The sequence below is a fragment of the Moschus berezovskii genome, chromosome 12 (assembly GCF_049115385.1).
Source record: "Moschus berezovskii isolate FMDL1 chromosome 12, NW_MosBer_1.0, whole genome shotgun sequence".
In the NCBI taxonomy this organism is placed as follows: Eukaryota; Metazoa; Chordata; class Mammalia; order Artiodactyla; family Moschidae; genus Moschus; species Moschus berezovskii.
In genome coordinates this window covers 45059855-45075423 of record NC_142471.1, presented here as the reverse complement: position 1 = coordinate 45075423, position 15569 = coordinate 45059855, and the positions used below count along the sequence as shown (strand labels likewise).

The window sequence follows — 15569 nt, the reverse complement described above, 5'->3', positions numbered from 1 at the left end:
GGTAACGTAAAGGATTAAAGCAGTTTTCTTTGGTTTTGTACACAAGAAAAAAAAGAACTTCCCATCCCAAGGAAAAGACTTGAGAATATGGCTTCTATTGCTAATAAGAGATTGTTGTAAACAAATTGCTAATTCATGAATATGTTATTTTCTGAGCCTGGTAAACCCACCCTAAGTTTCCTGCCCACTATGACCTGGACACATGGCAAGCCCTTACCTCTTCTTCGTTCTCTTCTTCACTGTCTGCAATACTCCCACGATCACTGCCTACTGAACCTTCTGGTTAGAAGAAAGATAAAGGTTATAGCCAAAATTCGTAAGGAAACATTCTTAATTTCTTCTCAAGATCACAAACCACCATACATCAACATCAAAAGATTTTGATAAAACCATCCATACTCATTCACTGGAATTAAAAGTATCTTCACTATAGTGAGGAATGGAATATTTACATAGGCTCAAAGTATTTCCCCATAGGATATTTATTAGTTACAAAAAAATATATTAGTTACAAAGAAAAAAACTGGCTTATACTCTCTGAAGATGTCAAGGTTGTGAAAAACAAAAAAAGGCTGAGACTAAAAGACTAGAGAGTTTTGACAACTAAATGCAGTGAGTAGATTGGATTCTGAATCAAAGAAAAAGAGAGACTGTAAAGGACATTACTGGGACAACTGAAAAAATCTGAGTATGACGAGGATTAGCTAGTATTAAATCCACTAAAATTTCCTAACTTTGGTAATTATACTTTTTGCTACTGTTGTTGGATACCTGTCAATTGGTGACTTTATTTCATATAAAAGTTACTATGGGAAGAGGTTAAAAAGTATACTTGATTTGCACATTCTTGCCAAGTCTCACAGGATTCAACCACTTGGATTAATTTTTTTCTATTAATAAGCAGGATACAAAAATTAAAAGTCTCACATCAAAGCCCAATACACACATCCAACCAAGATGACAGATGGGCAAATGAATATGCAGAACGTGCAACTAAATAAGAGAAAGTTCGTATTCTTAGAAAATACACAAAGAAATACAGCTGTCCCTCAAGGGATAGGTTCCAGGACCCCCTTTCCCCAACAGACACACAGAGACACAAACACACACACAGACACCAAAATGGCGTAGCATCCACGTATAAGCCACATCCTTCTCCTGTATACAACCTTAACTCGTCTCCAGATTACTTATAATACCTAACACAATGTAAATGCTATGTAAATAATTGCCTGTGCAGCATGGCAACTATTTGCTTTGGGGACTTTCTGTAATTTTTTATTCCCAAATATTTTCTACCCAGGCTGGTTGAATACATAGATGAAAAACCCATGGAGATGAACTGCCAACCATATACATGAGTAAGGCGGCATGATGTTTCCTAAGTAGGTTCAGGAAAAAGTAATGCTATACACACAGAGAGAATGATGCACAAATATGGTCAAATAGTCACAAATGGTAACCTGGGTAAAGGGTAGGTGAGAATTCCTTGTCCGAGTCTTATAACTTTAAGACTTTAAAGTCAAGTTTGAAATTATTTTTACATAAAAAGTTAAGCTATAAATGTTAAAAGCAACAAAAACATGTAGTGCAAAAGTGTACCTTCACTAGAAAGCTCTCCAAGACCTACATCTTCCTGCTCCATGAATAGCTTTGACCCAATTAAATAAGGTAAAGGACGGTCAATGTACAGATCCTGTAAACAATGAAAGGGAATAAGCAGTTAAATATTTAAGTTGAAAATAAAATTAGGTATTCCATTTGACATCCTGTTCCATCTGACTACCCCAAAAAAGTTATATAATAAAAGAGAATAAGAAACACAGCAGGATTTTTTTTTAATCACTGATTTTAAAAAAAAGTTAAATCCTAGGTAAAGATAGAAAAGTAAAGCTGATTCATAGAGACTTTCCCTTCTCAAGTGCCTATTAACAAAAATGGCAAAGATTTATAAGTTGACCAGCAGTAACTGAACAAGGAAAGGGGCACAACTTCACAGCAACATGCCCAAAAGGAGGACCAAGGAAAGAAACTGGAAATCCTGACAAGCCTTGATGACGGTGACCTACCTTCCTGCCCCAAAAAGCAACGTGGTGCGCAAAAATCAACCAGTCAACCACTCTTGAGAATCAAGTCCTAAATTTGGAGAAGCACATGAAGGAAATAACACAAATAGTTAGGTGGGCAGTGGGACGTGTGGACAAACAGGGCACAAGGCACAAAGGAAGGGACTGGAGAAGGCCTCCTCCACACTTCATTGGAGCAGAGAGGCAGGAGCACAGATATAAAGCCTGGGCTAGATGAAACAAACAGATATTTACCATCGAACGTCAGCTATCTACAGGGCAAATATCTACAGTCAACATAATTAACTAAAGGAATGTTTCCAACAGACTGATAAGAACCTATCCGGGAGAGGGAGAAAAAAAAAAACCAGAGAAAATACTACTACTACTCCTCAGAGGTTCACATGGTAGAATTTAGAGAAGTGAAGTTGGTAAAATAAGATCAGAAGATCAAACAACAGAATAAAACGAAGCAGACTGTCTACAGGTACATGTTAGAGATTCTTCCATTTCAGGCCATCTCAAACATCAAAAATTTAGAGCCAAGAAAGCACTCCACCCTGGAGGCGTGGTCCTTTGGCTTTAACAACTCTTCCTTATAAAAAAAGACCTTGGGAACAGAAGAAAACAGTTCTGTCCTTGGAAAATAACAAAAAGTTTGGGAAGGTTACTGTAAAGGTCAAAGATACAGCAAAAACTAATTTAGTGCAAAGAAATTAAACTGCTAATTGGGCTGACAGGTCACTGACTCCAGAAGGCTTGTTCCATGTCTTTCTATAACAGAAAAACTGGTGAGAGACTTGGAAGGAGGAAATGTGAGCCAGGCAATACATTTCCCAAGGTCTGCTGTGTGTGTTAGTCACTCAGTCGTGTCCAATTCTTTGCAACTCCATGGACTGTAGCCCCCAGGTCTGTCCATGAATTCTCCAGGCAAGAAGAATTCTCCACTGGAGTGGGTGGCCATGCCCTTCTTCAGGGGATCTTCCCAATGCAGGGACTGAACCCCGGTCTCCTGCACTGCAGGCTGATTCTTTACTGCGTGAGAAACCAGGGAATCCCTGCTGCTGACTTCTAAATCCCTACAGTGAAAAAGCAAGATGACGACAGCGTATCAGGGTTAAAGGACCAGCCCCAGATCGGCAGGGCGCTGTAAGCTCAAACTGGAAGAGAAATGTGCAGTGAATACATGATTAGAACAGACTGGTTTTGCAGCATGCTTCAATTCACAAAGCACTGATGTGTCACAGGACTCTCAAAATCAGTAAGGCAACCTCTTGTGTTTACTACTGAGCCATCCTGAGAGAAAGTAACAGTAGCAGTAAGCACCTGCTAGGCCAACAATCTCTTCATGAACACTCACAGCAGTTTTATTCATATTGGCTAAAACCTGGGGCTTCCCTGGTGGCTCAGAGGTCAAAGCGTCTGCCTCCAATGCAGGAGACCCGGGTTCAATCCCTGGGTCGGGAAGATCCCCTGGAGAAGGAAATGGTAACCCACCCCAGTATTCTTGCCTGGAGAATCCCATGGACGGAGAAGCCTGGTAGGCTACAGTCCACGGGGTCGCAAAGAGTCGGACACGACTGAGCAACTGAACGGAAAACCTGGAACAACCCAGACGTCTTTTAACACTTCTGAGGTCCCTCTTTGTGCAAGCTACAGAATGTCAGTTTCCCAACAACCGCTGCCTCTCATGAGCCTCCTCATCCTTCAAAACCCAATTCAAATCTCCTCTTCAAATCTCCTCTTCACCACAATTTCTCCAGCTAGAAGTCAAAACACTTATGACGGTGACTTTTGTAATTGCTTCCTTTCTCTGACTATCTGGTATGGTTCTAACAAGCATCCTGAGAGCAGGAATGAAGCCCTGCATCTTTGTACTCCCCCAACTTGGCATGCCAGTGCCTTGGAAATGCTCAATCGATGCTCCTGTACAGCATACCTCTGACTGATGGTTCAATATGAGAGCACTAAGTGACATCCTCACTTCTTAGAAGAGAAGGCCACATCTTAACAATTCTGCACCCAAGTAAGGGACCCAAATCACAACAGGTTTAACAATAAATATTACACTTGAATGTTTTTACCTTTGGCTCAAGGATCAATTCCATCCGCTCATTAGCATCATCTTCTTCAGAGTCTGAGTTTCCTGCTTTTATATCTAGTTGCTCAAATGCACTGTCTAACACTTGTAAACCGTAGTTCACAGCCTCCTGAACTTTAGGAATCAGATCTACTTCTTTCTGTTCCCGGGTCTTTTCCTAGGAAAAAATAATTTTTAGTAAGATCTCCAGTATATATTGATACCACCCTAATAAAATACTGAGAATGTTCACTGAAACCTAGACTTGTGCTCAAAAACAAACAAAATCAAAAAAACTTAATTAAAAATGTTGTTCTTAACTATTTACAATATTAAACCATTAAAAATTTTGGAAGTCAAAGATTTTGCTGATGTCTCAGCACAGACTTTGGAGTGTTAAGTCCCAGATGTGTCTATGCATTGAACACGCACCAAACTATAGACGGTTCTGGAGCTCCAGGTTCATCATTTACAAAAACAAAAGCACAATGGTGTGATGGTACAGCCTCTATAGACTCTGTAAAATTACCCTAAAACAATGAATGGCACATCACAAGATATCAAGGGGCACTTTCCCTCCCTGCTTCTGAAGGAACAAAGGGCCTAGAGTTTTAGTTTTGCCATGACTATATCCCACTAACCTTGGTTAATGGTCCTTAGGACAATTTTAGAGGTTAAGACTTAGAAGTAAATACTCCAGACTGAGACATCATTTTTCAATTAGTTACAAAAATAACTGGACAATTACATTTTATAAACTTGTTTCAAACCGAGAGAGAGTCAGTTTCATCTCTAATCTATCCTGAACGTTACCCTAGAACAATGCCCCCCACCTCGACAAAACTTTGTACACAACACCAACCTGCTGAAAATATTCCACACATCTCCACTTCCTGTAACAGCAGCTCTCACACACTCAACTGTGTCATCAGTTGTAGGAAGTATTGCAGAATATATTTAGTGTCATTTCCTCTCCTCACAAATATTCTACAAGTTGATACATAATTACAGAAACAAACTATACAGTTTTTCCCTTTGTTTTGTTTTCCTGGCACACCATGCCGGCGCAAGAGGGCCGAGAGGAGCTACTCCACGTTCAAGGTCAGGAGGGGCGGCCGTGAGGAGATACCCCTCACCCAAGGTAAGGAGCAGCGGTTCAGCTTTGCTGGAGCAGCCGTGAGGAGATACCCCTCACCCAAGGTAAGGAGCAGCGGTTCAGCTTTGCTGGAGCAGCCATGAGGAGATACCCCTCACCCAAGGTAAGGAGCAGCTGTTCAGCTTTGCTGGAGCAGCCGTGAGGAGATACCCCTCACCCAAGGTAAGGAGCAGCGGTCCAGCTTTGCTGGAGCAGCCGTGAGGAGATACCCCTCACCCAAGGTAAGGAGCAGCGGTTCAGCTTTGCTGGAGCAGCCATGAAGAGATACCCCACGTCCAGGGTAAGAGAAACCCATGTAAGACGGTAGGTGTTGCAAGAGGGCATCAGAGGGCAGACACACTGAAACCATAATCACAGAAAACTAGCCAATCTGATCACATGGACCACAGCCTTGTCTAACTCAGTGAAACTAAGCCATGCCGTGTGGGGCCACCCAAGACAGGTGGGTCATGGTGGAGAGGTCTGACAGAATGTGGTCCCCTGGAGAAGGGAATGGCAAACCACTTCAGTATTCTTGCCTTGAGAACCCCATGAACAGTATGAAACGGCAAAAAGATAGGACGGACAGGGAGGCCTGACGTGCTGATTCACGGGGTCGCAAAGAATCGGACATGACTGAACAACTGAACCGATGTGGCACGTGGGATCTTAGTTCCCCAACCAGTGACCAAACCCGTGTCCCCTACATTGGGAGCGTGGCATCTTAAGCACTGGACCCTGGGGAGTCCCCATACAGAGCTGTTTTGAAAGCCAAAAGGGAAAACCTGAGGAGCGTTTTATACTTCTACCTCAAGTGCAGAAGTCTTTCTAATTTACCTTTTTTGTTTTTGCTGCATCTTTTTTGCACTCTGGTATGTCTGATTCTAACTTAAATAGCTAACATTGTACTAAGTGTGCAAAAACACGCTTGTGGATTTTTTAAAGATAATTCACTAAATAGTTATCACTTTAAACTGACCCTTCACTTGGTATAACCACATACCACTACATTTAAAACAGTTTAGCATATCTATTAAAAATAAAAAATTTTTTAATAAATTTTTAAAGGCCAGAAATAGGCAAAACTGTAGCTGGTTTCTAGTACCCTTTCTTAGTCTAACACTTTCATATGCTACTAGTAATATGGCTTTCTTCTCACTTTCATTTTTAAACTGGTGGTAATAAGAAGCAAAGCAGTCATGAAAGGACAGGGATACACAATCTTCAAAGAACTCACCACCTACTGCCCAGTATGGCCTGTTTTCGTTTTTTTTTTTTTAATAACCCTCAAGGTAAAAAAGGTTTTTACATTTTTAAAGTAGGAAGGGGAAGGGATAGGAGACGAAGAAAAAGAAGCAAAGGACAGAAAGCAATGCGGCCAGCAAACAAAATATTTCTTACCTGGTCCTTTACAGAAAATCTCTACATACCTCTGCTCTACTCTTAAGCCAGAAATCAGGAACTTTATCTACACATGTCTTAATACAATAAATTTCAGAAACAAGTTCAATTGTTGAGCTGTCGAAACCATCTTCTCCCATTTCTCCCAAAGTCCATCTCCCTGCCCCACTCTCCCTCCAGTAGCCGTATCATAAATCACTACTTTTCTTCTCTAAAGGAGCCCAAGAGAAGAGTGATTCAAAGCAAGTACCTGTTCTGGTTTTTCCGCCTCAGTCTTGAGCACCGGCTCCTCCACTTCCTCATCATATACACGCTAAACATGGAAGCAAAGTTCCACTTTTAGTCAAAACAGCATTTGGAAACAATCACAATGTAAGAATTCAATATATAATTTTAAAAAGACAAAGACAAGAAGAAACGATTATTCAAGAAATGGCTGAGGTCAAAGCAGCGTAGACAACTTTCCCGAAATTAAGTTTAGAGAAAAGACACGAAAGACTAGGAAACATGAAAATAAACAACTTTCAATCTCATGGTTGACCACAGTCACAAAATTAATAAGAAACCAGTGTTCACATTTTCTTGTTTAATCTAACACAATGCTGAGAGAGCACTGATACAGGCCCTGAGGCTTTGAGCATGTCAAGTGGTAAAACTTACCCACTAGGTATAAGAGCTTTTACATTTTATACAGTAGAAACCATAAAGGTAAGTTATTTTTATCCTGTTGCTTAAAATGGTTGATACATTTTTATTATCTCATTTATAAGAAAATAGATAGGCCAAGCCCACCACTGATTTGCCAGAAGACCAGTCATGGGACTCACCCATTCAGCTTGGGCAGGTGGCTTCTCTTTTCCAACATAGAGCCATCATCCTGGCAACTCACTGTGATTTTCTTAACCATTTATTGTTGCTTAAACTCCCAAATCAGAACATTCTCATTATAAATAGTGCAGTGATGAAAATGTTCTAGAATTAGATACTGGTAATGGTTACAAAACTTTAAGAATATACTAACACCTACTGCCTTCTACACTTTTAAAAGGGTGTATTTTATGGTATGTAAACTACATGTCAATTAAAATTAAAATGTCAATATAAAGATAGTTGCAGAAGAGATATATTTAAAAATAATTCCATCCCTACCTCCAACCTAATCCTCAGAATGACTAATTTAAGTTTGGTGTGTGCTCCTCTTTGTTTCCCAAGGCTCTTACACAAATTTATACGGACATATGCACATATTCAGTTTTCTGCCCTTCCAGCTTTTAAACAAAAATGCATTTATATGACACATATCCTTCTGCTCCATTTTTTCACTTGATATTCTCATAAACCACTTTCTAGGTCAATGCATATAGATTTGACTCAATTGTTTTTATATCTACATAATATTTTATGGTATGAAGTTGACTATAGTTAGTTCAAGAATTCACTACTAGTGAATATTAAGGACATTTCCAGTTTTTGCTAGTGCAAACCAGCTACTGTAAACATATACTAAATTCTTAGGCCACGGATCATTTATTTCTACAGGCTTCTCAAAACCAGGATTGCCAAGCCAAAGGACAAAACTCTCTTTACTCTTAAGAGCTTCTTCCAGATTTCCGTTGTGGAACAACTCTCACTGTCATCACAACACATTCAAGTGCCCACTTCCCAGACCTTTGCCAGCAGTGGAACGATGTTGTCCGTCTTTTCAAAATAACCATCAATCTGAATAGACAACGTTATTTTTAAATGTTCATATCTTATAACCCAAGATCAATCTGATTAAACAGTGTTATTTCTAAATGGTCAAATCTTCTAACCCAAGAATTCTACTTCTTGAAATTTAGTTCCAAGAAAAATAAATACAAGCAGTAAGATGCTCATGGCATCAGAGTTACATTCAAAATCACAAACACCAAATCTGTAACTCCCTGCAACTCCAATCAAAATACTAGTAGAATTTTCTGGGGAAATTAGCAAGATAATCCTCAAATTCACAGAAGTAAAAAAGCCAAGGATAACCATGAAAATTATGAATAAAAAGAAGTCAGAGAGATTTGCCCTATTAAGACTTATTAGAAATCTCTGATATTAAAGATTGTGATACTTAATACAGCAAATAAAGATAATAAAAGACAGAGGTAAGAGACAGACTCACAATTACATGTAAGCCTATTTGTATTTACAAAAACACACATTCACACATATGTCATTGAGGGAAAGAACTACATAATAAAAGTTACCTATATGGAAAAGAAACAAATGAGATCCCTACCTCATATTACATACACATGTACCAATATACATCCAAAGACAAATATATACTCTCCACATAAGAAGAGTAAAAAGACAGCAAAACAAATGAGCCCACACCCAAAATATTTACAGCTAAGGAAAAAAAAATTAAAATCTGTTAATACAAGGTAGTGCACATTATTAGCATTTGTGGTTATTATCTGTTCTTTCCTAGATACACAAAATAGTTTATCTTAAAAAGTTTTGTATGTGGGATTATTAAATAATGGTAGCCATAAAATGAAATAGAAACAGAAATTAAGTTCAGTAAACCTTACAGATGTGTTAAAATGCTTATAATATGCTAACATGAAGAAAAATGCAGGCTGCAAATACATACATACAGACAAGGTTAAAGTTATATACATACATATGATTAGAAAAAAATATGCCAAAATGTTCAGTGGCTGGTTAATTTGGGATGGTAGCATTATAGTTGACTTCTGTAGTTTAAATTTTTTCACATTTTAATACTTTTTATACGTATCTATCTTTCCTACTGTAAGTGTCCTACTTTAAGGAAAAAACTTAAAGTCCAATGTCTGCATGGGAATGAACTTGGAATATACATGTCAAAATGTTGAGAGGCTCTTCTTTAGCATCTGAAATTTCAAATGCTGCTTCTTTTTCTATATTTAAAAAAAATCATTCTACAAAGACCAGAAATTAGGAGAGTAATTTTCAAAAGCATGAACAAAAAATAGCAAATAAATCCTAAAACTGAGACTTTAAGACAAGACAGCTGCCAAGGTCACTTCAGACTTTAAATAGCAAGACGATTTAACTTAAAAGACTGAGCTTCAGGCTTAGGTCTGAACAGCATCATTACCCTCCTTTTTCTCCTGCCTGTCATTAAAAACACCTCACAAGCCATCAGCAGCCTTCAGAAAGCCAAACATGACATCTAAGAAACCAACCAGCAAATACACAAAACCCGTGGGATCTTCTAAGGGTGGCCAGGACCATGCATCTCAAGCACCCAGTACACAAGCAGGTAAACAATGCTAACTTACTTCACCCTCAGACCGAACTCACAGCTTCATGGGTTGCTTGATCATTTTAAAATCAGGTAGCCACTCACAGAACTGTCAAATATCTTTGATATTTCTACTTGAAGAATCTTTTCCTCATTTGGGGAGATGAGGTAAGAGGTGAAGGTGAGGAATTAAGAGAAAAATCTGACAAGGGGCTGAAATTTCTTACCATTATACACGGCGATGGTCCTCTTTACTTTATGATCTCTGATTACTTAATTCAAATATTCACTAAGTCTCTATATATCAGGCTCATGCTGAACCCAAAGAACACAACACTTAGTAAAAATGTGGGGCTTGATTTAGTAGAGAAGTTCAACACATCAAACCATATCAACAGATGTAGAATTACAATCATAGGAAGTGCTATGAAAGAAGTCATTAATTAGGTCACTCAATGTTTCAGGACAAAATTCCTAAAGGAACAGATAAATGAAGCTGCAAGAATCGTATTCCCTACTGATAATACACTGATGCACTGGCCACTGTTAATTAGCATTTCTCCTCCTTCAGAGTCCCCTCGTGAGCCTTTACTAAAGGTACTAATTTTTCTTGCCCTAAAAAGTCTTGATTGCTCTTCAGTTTCACTAACTCTATAATGCAGTTTACAATCTACTAGCTGCCTCTGAGGTCAGTTACTAAAACCCAAAAACCTGTTACTTTGTGTACCTTTCCAATAAACTACCATGAAACCCAATGGCACCATCATTTAAGAAAGAATTGTAATATCTGAGTCCTGATGTCAGGATTTGAAGCAAACATTTGCAAAGCCAAATCACTGACAAATGTATTATCAGCACGTAGATTCCTTCAGAGTTTTATTAAGCATTAGCCATCCTTTTAATAACATGATGCTCTACCACCAATAGAAAGAACATGTAACACATGGCTTTATAGGAAGGTCTGGGAAGCAGTTCAAGTTGGCAGTGGCCACAAGCACTTCTAGAGGGAAATTTGGCTGCAGAGTGGAAAGGGAAGAAGCACAAGACAAAGGAGACAGAGAGATGGATGTAAGGAATCCAAGAAGTGAACAGAAATCATGAACTGTTACCAAAAACTAATCAACAAAAATAAACAAAAAAACCTCCCACAAAAACTGGATTATCAGAAACTCAGAATTTAAGAAAACTTGGAAAGAAAAGAAGAGCTGGGGAAAGAGAAGACCTGAAGGTTATGATTCAGAAAAAGAAGCTTATAATGCCCGTTTCCCCCAAAGTATCAGTCAGTACCAAGCCAGTATCAATGTGCTACAGGCACATCAGGTACAAAAGAAGGCTCCCAATTCTATTCCTCGCCCAGTCTAGGGCTGCAAGACTGACTGCTGAGAAGAGCTAAGCACCTGATCCAGCAAGAAAGGTACAGAATGAGAAAAACAGATACATTTAAAAGGACACAGAACTCAGCATGATGAAAAAGTGATGGGACTACAAACACTGCTAAAGTAGAAGAGAGTCCTGTACACTGCCTCCTCCAATAGTAACGACGCTCAGGACCAAGCGTGGACATTCTGTGCAGATGACCAGAAAATGACTACAGGTTTAACTAGAATTTCTGCTATATCTTAAATTACAGGTTTAACTAGAATTTCTGCTATATCTTAAATTACAGGTTTAACTAGAATTTCTGCTATATCTTAAATTACAGGCAAAGAGGTATTTAAAACCTTTATTAAGATCTTTATTTTACACACAGGTTCCCCCAAAAGCCCAGCAGTGGCATTTCAACCTCAATTATTAAAAATGTACAAACATGTTGTGTAAGATATCTGCATGACAATATTTTGTCTCCTCTTAACAATCCTAAAATCTTTGTATAATCTAGAAATTTTCAAAATCATTTTTATTACTTTGTATCTAACAGTCTCAGGAAATAGCCTGATTTAATAATCCTCTTTTCACAGTATAACTAACAGTGATACTTAGAAAGTTAGTCACTCTATGAGAAACACAGGTGAGCTTAACTAAGCTTCCTCTCCATCCGCTAGAGTAATCTTACCTACAGTCATGGAGCTCCAGCCACATTTTATTCCTTTTTATTCTGGAATAACACTATTACAGAAAATTGTGATATTCTCTAAGAAGGAGCTCTAGTTTATCTATGTGTTCCTAGAACCTAAACCTTTGAAACTTGATAAACAGACAAAATTGCACTTGGGTTAAAGTACAACAATCTGTTTAGAGTTGATTTTATGACACAGGTTCAGCCAGCATAACAAAGCATTAGTTCAGAATACTCCAAGTAGACACACACATGCTTTTAATATAACTTAACAGAACATAATGCATACAATTAATAACATGCTGGTGCCCAGAGGATCAGACCAGGTGTGTGGCTTTCCTTATAGAGGATAACAAGGCTTGTTGGAGGGCCATGCAATTCACCAAAACTGCTGACAACTCCAGAATTAACAATCGATGAAAACATTGGAATATGAGGAAATTTTTATCATTAGGTTTTCTCAAAGACTTGAAAAAAAGTTAAACTTTACTAATAAAAAGGGAGGGAACATCAATTACCAAGAAGTACTTCTTACACCAAAATTTAAGAGAACCTAACAATAGGTCACTTAATATCACAGTGACTACTGCTCCTTCTAACAGTATTATTTCTTTAAAAATCGGATGTAACTAAATAACTCACGTTTTCAATGAACTGGGTATTAGACAGCATAAGGAAGTCATTGAAGACATTATGCAGGCGGCAATCTGTGGCTTTCGTCTCCCGAATTAGTCCATCCACTTGTTTCTTGATTTCATGAGTCCTAGAGATAGTCTGCTGTGAAAATTCCTGTAGAAACTGTAGTAGCTATTTAAAAAACAAACATATACAGTAGTATCAATATGCGTCTATTATATGCATCTATTCTGCATATCAAAACAGAAAAGAAGCCATTTTCTTTCACCTTTGTGTGTGTGTGTGTGCTGGAATGGAAAAGGGATGCTGCTTTTGACAGTACCAAGACCAAGTAGCATAGAAAAACACTTAAGAAAGCTCATCAAAAACAGTGGCAGTGAGTCAATGGATACTTTCTATCTCGTTTCTGGAGAAATTTTAAAGCGCTGTTTGGTTGTCATTCTACAGGGATCACAGACGAAAGGCAAAATAACAAAGCACTGCAGCTGCTGCTGCTGCTAAGTCGCTTCAGTCGTGTCCGACTCTGTGCGACCCCATAGACGGCAGCCCACCAGGCTCCCGCGTCCCTGGGATTCTCCAGGCAAAAACACTGGAGTACTCATCCAAAAATCCTACTCAAATGGGACTTTGGAATCACGGCTCTGAGCTTATTGGGTCCCAGGCCTAAGGTGTCTTACTCAACGATATTCACATACTGGTTTGTCTCCCACCCCACTTAGTCCAGGTCTCAACAGGGAGTCACCTATGAGATGCCACTGTAAGCCTGCGGCGCGGTGGGAGCCTAACTCTCCGCTCAGGATGGAGCGGGCGCCTGGCTTAAAAAAAGGAAGAGAACAGCCTGCGATGGGCGGCAGTTCGAGTAGCAGCACTCAAGAGAGCTGAAGTCAACCGGCCGGCATCCGCCCAAGTGCCTGAGGACCGCCACCAGGAAGTTTTCGAGAGCAAGAAGGGATGTTACTTAGTCCACGAGAGACAGAGCGGGATCGACTGGGTGGAGAGGGGCCGGGACTGATGTCCTCCCACTCGCAGGCCGCGCATCACCTCCAGACGGCCCGCCCTCCCCTCCCGTCCCGGGTCCCGCCTCTCACGCCCGCGTCGGCCGCCAGCGACCAGCTCTGGCTGCTCCTGCGGATCTCCTCCACCGACCAGGGACGCTCCCACACGGGCTCGGACGCCGGCGCTCGCTCCTGGTCGGGGGTGGTCCGGTTCATCTGCAGCGGGAAGGACGAGAAGAGGGGCTGAGCTCCGGGGAGGCGGCGGACGCGGCCCAGCCCTAACCCAGGGAGCCGCCCTCACCATCCCGGCTGTGCAGTTTGCTGGGCTCCGAAGCCGCAGGACCGCTCCCGCTGAGCCCCCAAGGTCTCCGGAAGCCTAGCCCCCGGCAGCGCGGCCCTGGCACGTGACCAGCCTCACGTGACCATATCGCCCCGTGACCTGCCGCTCACGTGACCGGATGTGGGGGTGCCGCAGAAGGGAGGCTGGGCCAGCTGGCTGAGGATGCATGAGACCTGTAGTCACGTGGATGGATCCGGCGATGATCCTACTGAAGGAACTAGGTGAAAAGGAGAAAGGCAAATATATGATATCGCTTATATGCAGAAGCTATATGTGAAATGACACAAATGAACTGTATGTGAAACAGACTCGCAAATGTAGAGAACAAACTTGTGGTTATCAAAGGGGTGGGGGGCGGTCAGGGGAGGAATGGATTGGGAGTTTGGGGTTAGCAGATGCAAACTATTACATATTTAACGGATAAACAACAGTCCTAGGAAACTATATTCAATATCCTGTGGTAAATCGTAATGGAAAAGAATACGAAAAAGAATGTATACGTGTATAACCATCACTTTGGTGTACAGCAGAAATTAAAACACTGTAAATCAACTATACTTTAATGAAATAATTTTTTTAATCTGTTGCACTTCAGAAAAGGAGGGGAAAAAAAGGCAGGAAGACTGCGGAAGCCAGGGGGCGCTGAAGGGGTGCGTGAGTCAAGTTGAGCCTCAGCTGAAGGGCCCGAGTGGGCGGCGGGTAATTAATCCGGAAGTATGCAGGGAACCAGATGTGTTCAGAGGCGAGCCAAAAGGATCTTGGAAGGCCCATCCAAGAAGCTTTAAACGTCCGGAGATGTGTGCAGAAGAAGAGCTCACGGCTGCTGCGCCTCTTCCCTTGCCACATCTCCGCTGACTGTCACGGGATCAGCACACAGAAACCCAGATTTACTGGAGATTGATCTCGTTATCATCATGCTTTTAAGGACATGCTCGGTTTCAACCCATTGGGTTGGGCCTCCTTAAAATCCTTTACTCCCTAAATCCTTTACTCCGTAGACAGTGCCCTCAGATTCAAGTCCAAATTTCTCCTATGACTGGCAAAATCCATTTGTAATCTGACCCCAGCTTGTGAATCCATTCTCAACTTTCCCGGCTTCCCCGGAGCGCTCAGTGATTCAGCTGTTCTGCCTCACACTTCCCCAAAGGTCCATCTGCAAAGACCTTCTTCTGCCAGACCAACTTGCTTTTTAAAATGAAGATTCCAATTTCTTTCCTTTCCTGTGTGCCCACGGCAAGTTATTTAATCCATGTAAGTTACCTGTTTTTCAGGAATGTGGTGTTAAATGTGGTATTTGTAAAGTGCCAGGGTGTCTGCCATACTGTAAGCATTAAACATAGCTCTTACCGTGTTTTCTATGCCCTTTGTTTATCAAACTCTTGCCCTATGTTTTCTGTTTGCCTCTATCTCTTGAGTGAAGACTTCCCAGATTACCCCAAGGATAGCTCTAAGTGCCCCTTCTCAGTTATTTGGGGCTTGCCTCCTAGTTCAGTTCCTAAAGAATCTGCCTGCAATGCAGGAGACCCGGGTTCGATCCCTGATTGGGAAGATCCCCTGGGGAAGGAAATGGCAACCCCCTCCAATATTCTAGCCTG

General features: G+C 40.7%; 1 protein-coding gene across 6 annotated transcripts in view; it reads right to left on the bottom strand.

Annotated features, from left to right (window-relative positions):
- The window catches only part of WASHC2A (WASH complex subunit 2A), a 44632-nt gene extending 30554 nt beyond the window's left edge, over positions 1-14078 (bottom strand). For all 6 annotated transcript variants that reach the window (XM_055425234.2, XM_055425237.2, XM_055425236.2 and 3 more), the window contains exons 1-7: positions 13936-14078; positions 13728-13850; positions 12646-12810; positions 6933-6995; positions 4151-4324; positions 1603-1696; positions 218-279 (exon numbers count right to left, since the gene is read on the bottom strand). In XM_055425234.2, the coding sequence (XP_055281209.2) occupies positions 218-279; positions 1603-1696; positions 4151-4324; positions 6933-6995; positions 12646-12810; positions 13728-13850; positions 13936-13938 (684 nt within the window). In that variant the 5' untranslated portion in view covers positions 13939-14078. The remainder of the gene's footprint in view (positions 1-217; positions 280-1602; positions 1697-4150; positions 4325-6932; positions 6996-12645; positions 12811-13727; positions 13851-13935) is intronic.
- Positions 14079-15569: the final 1491 nt, after the last annotated feature.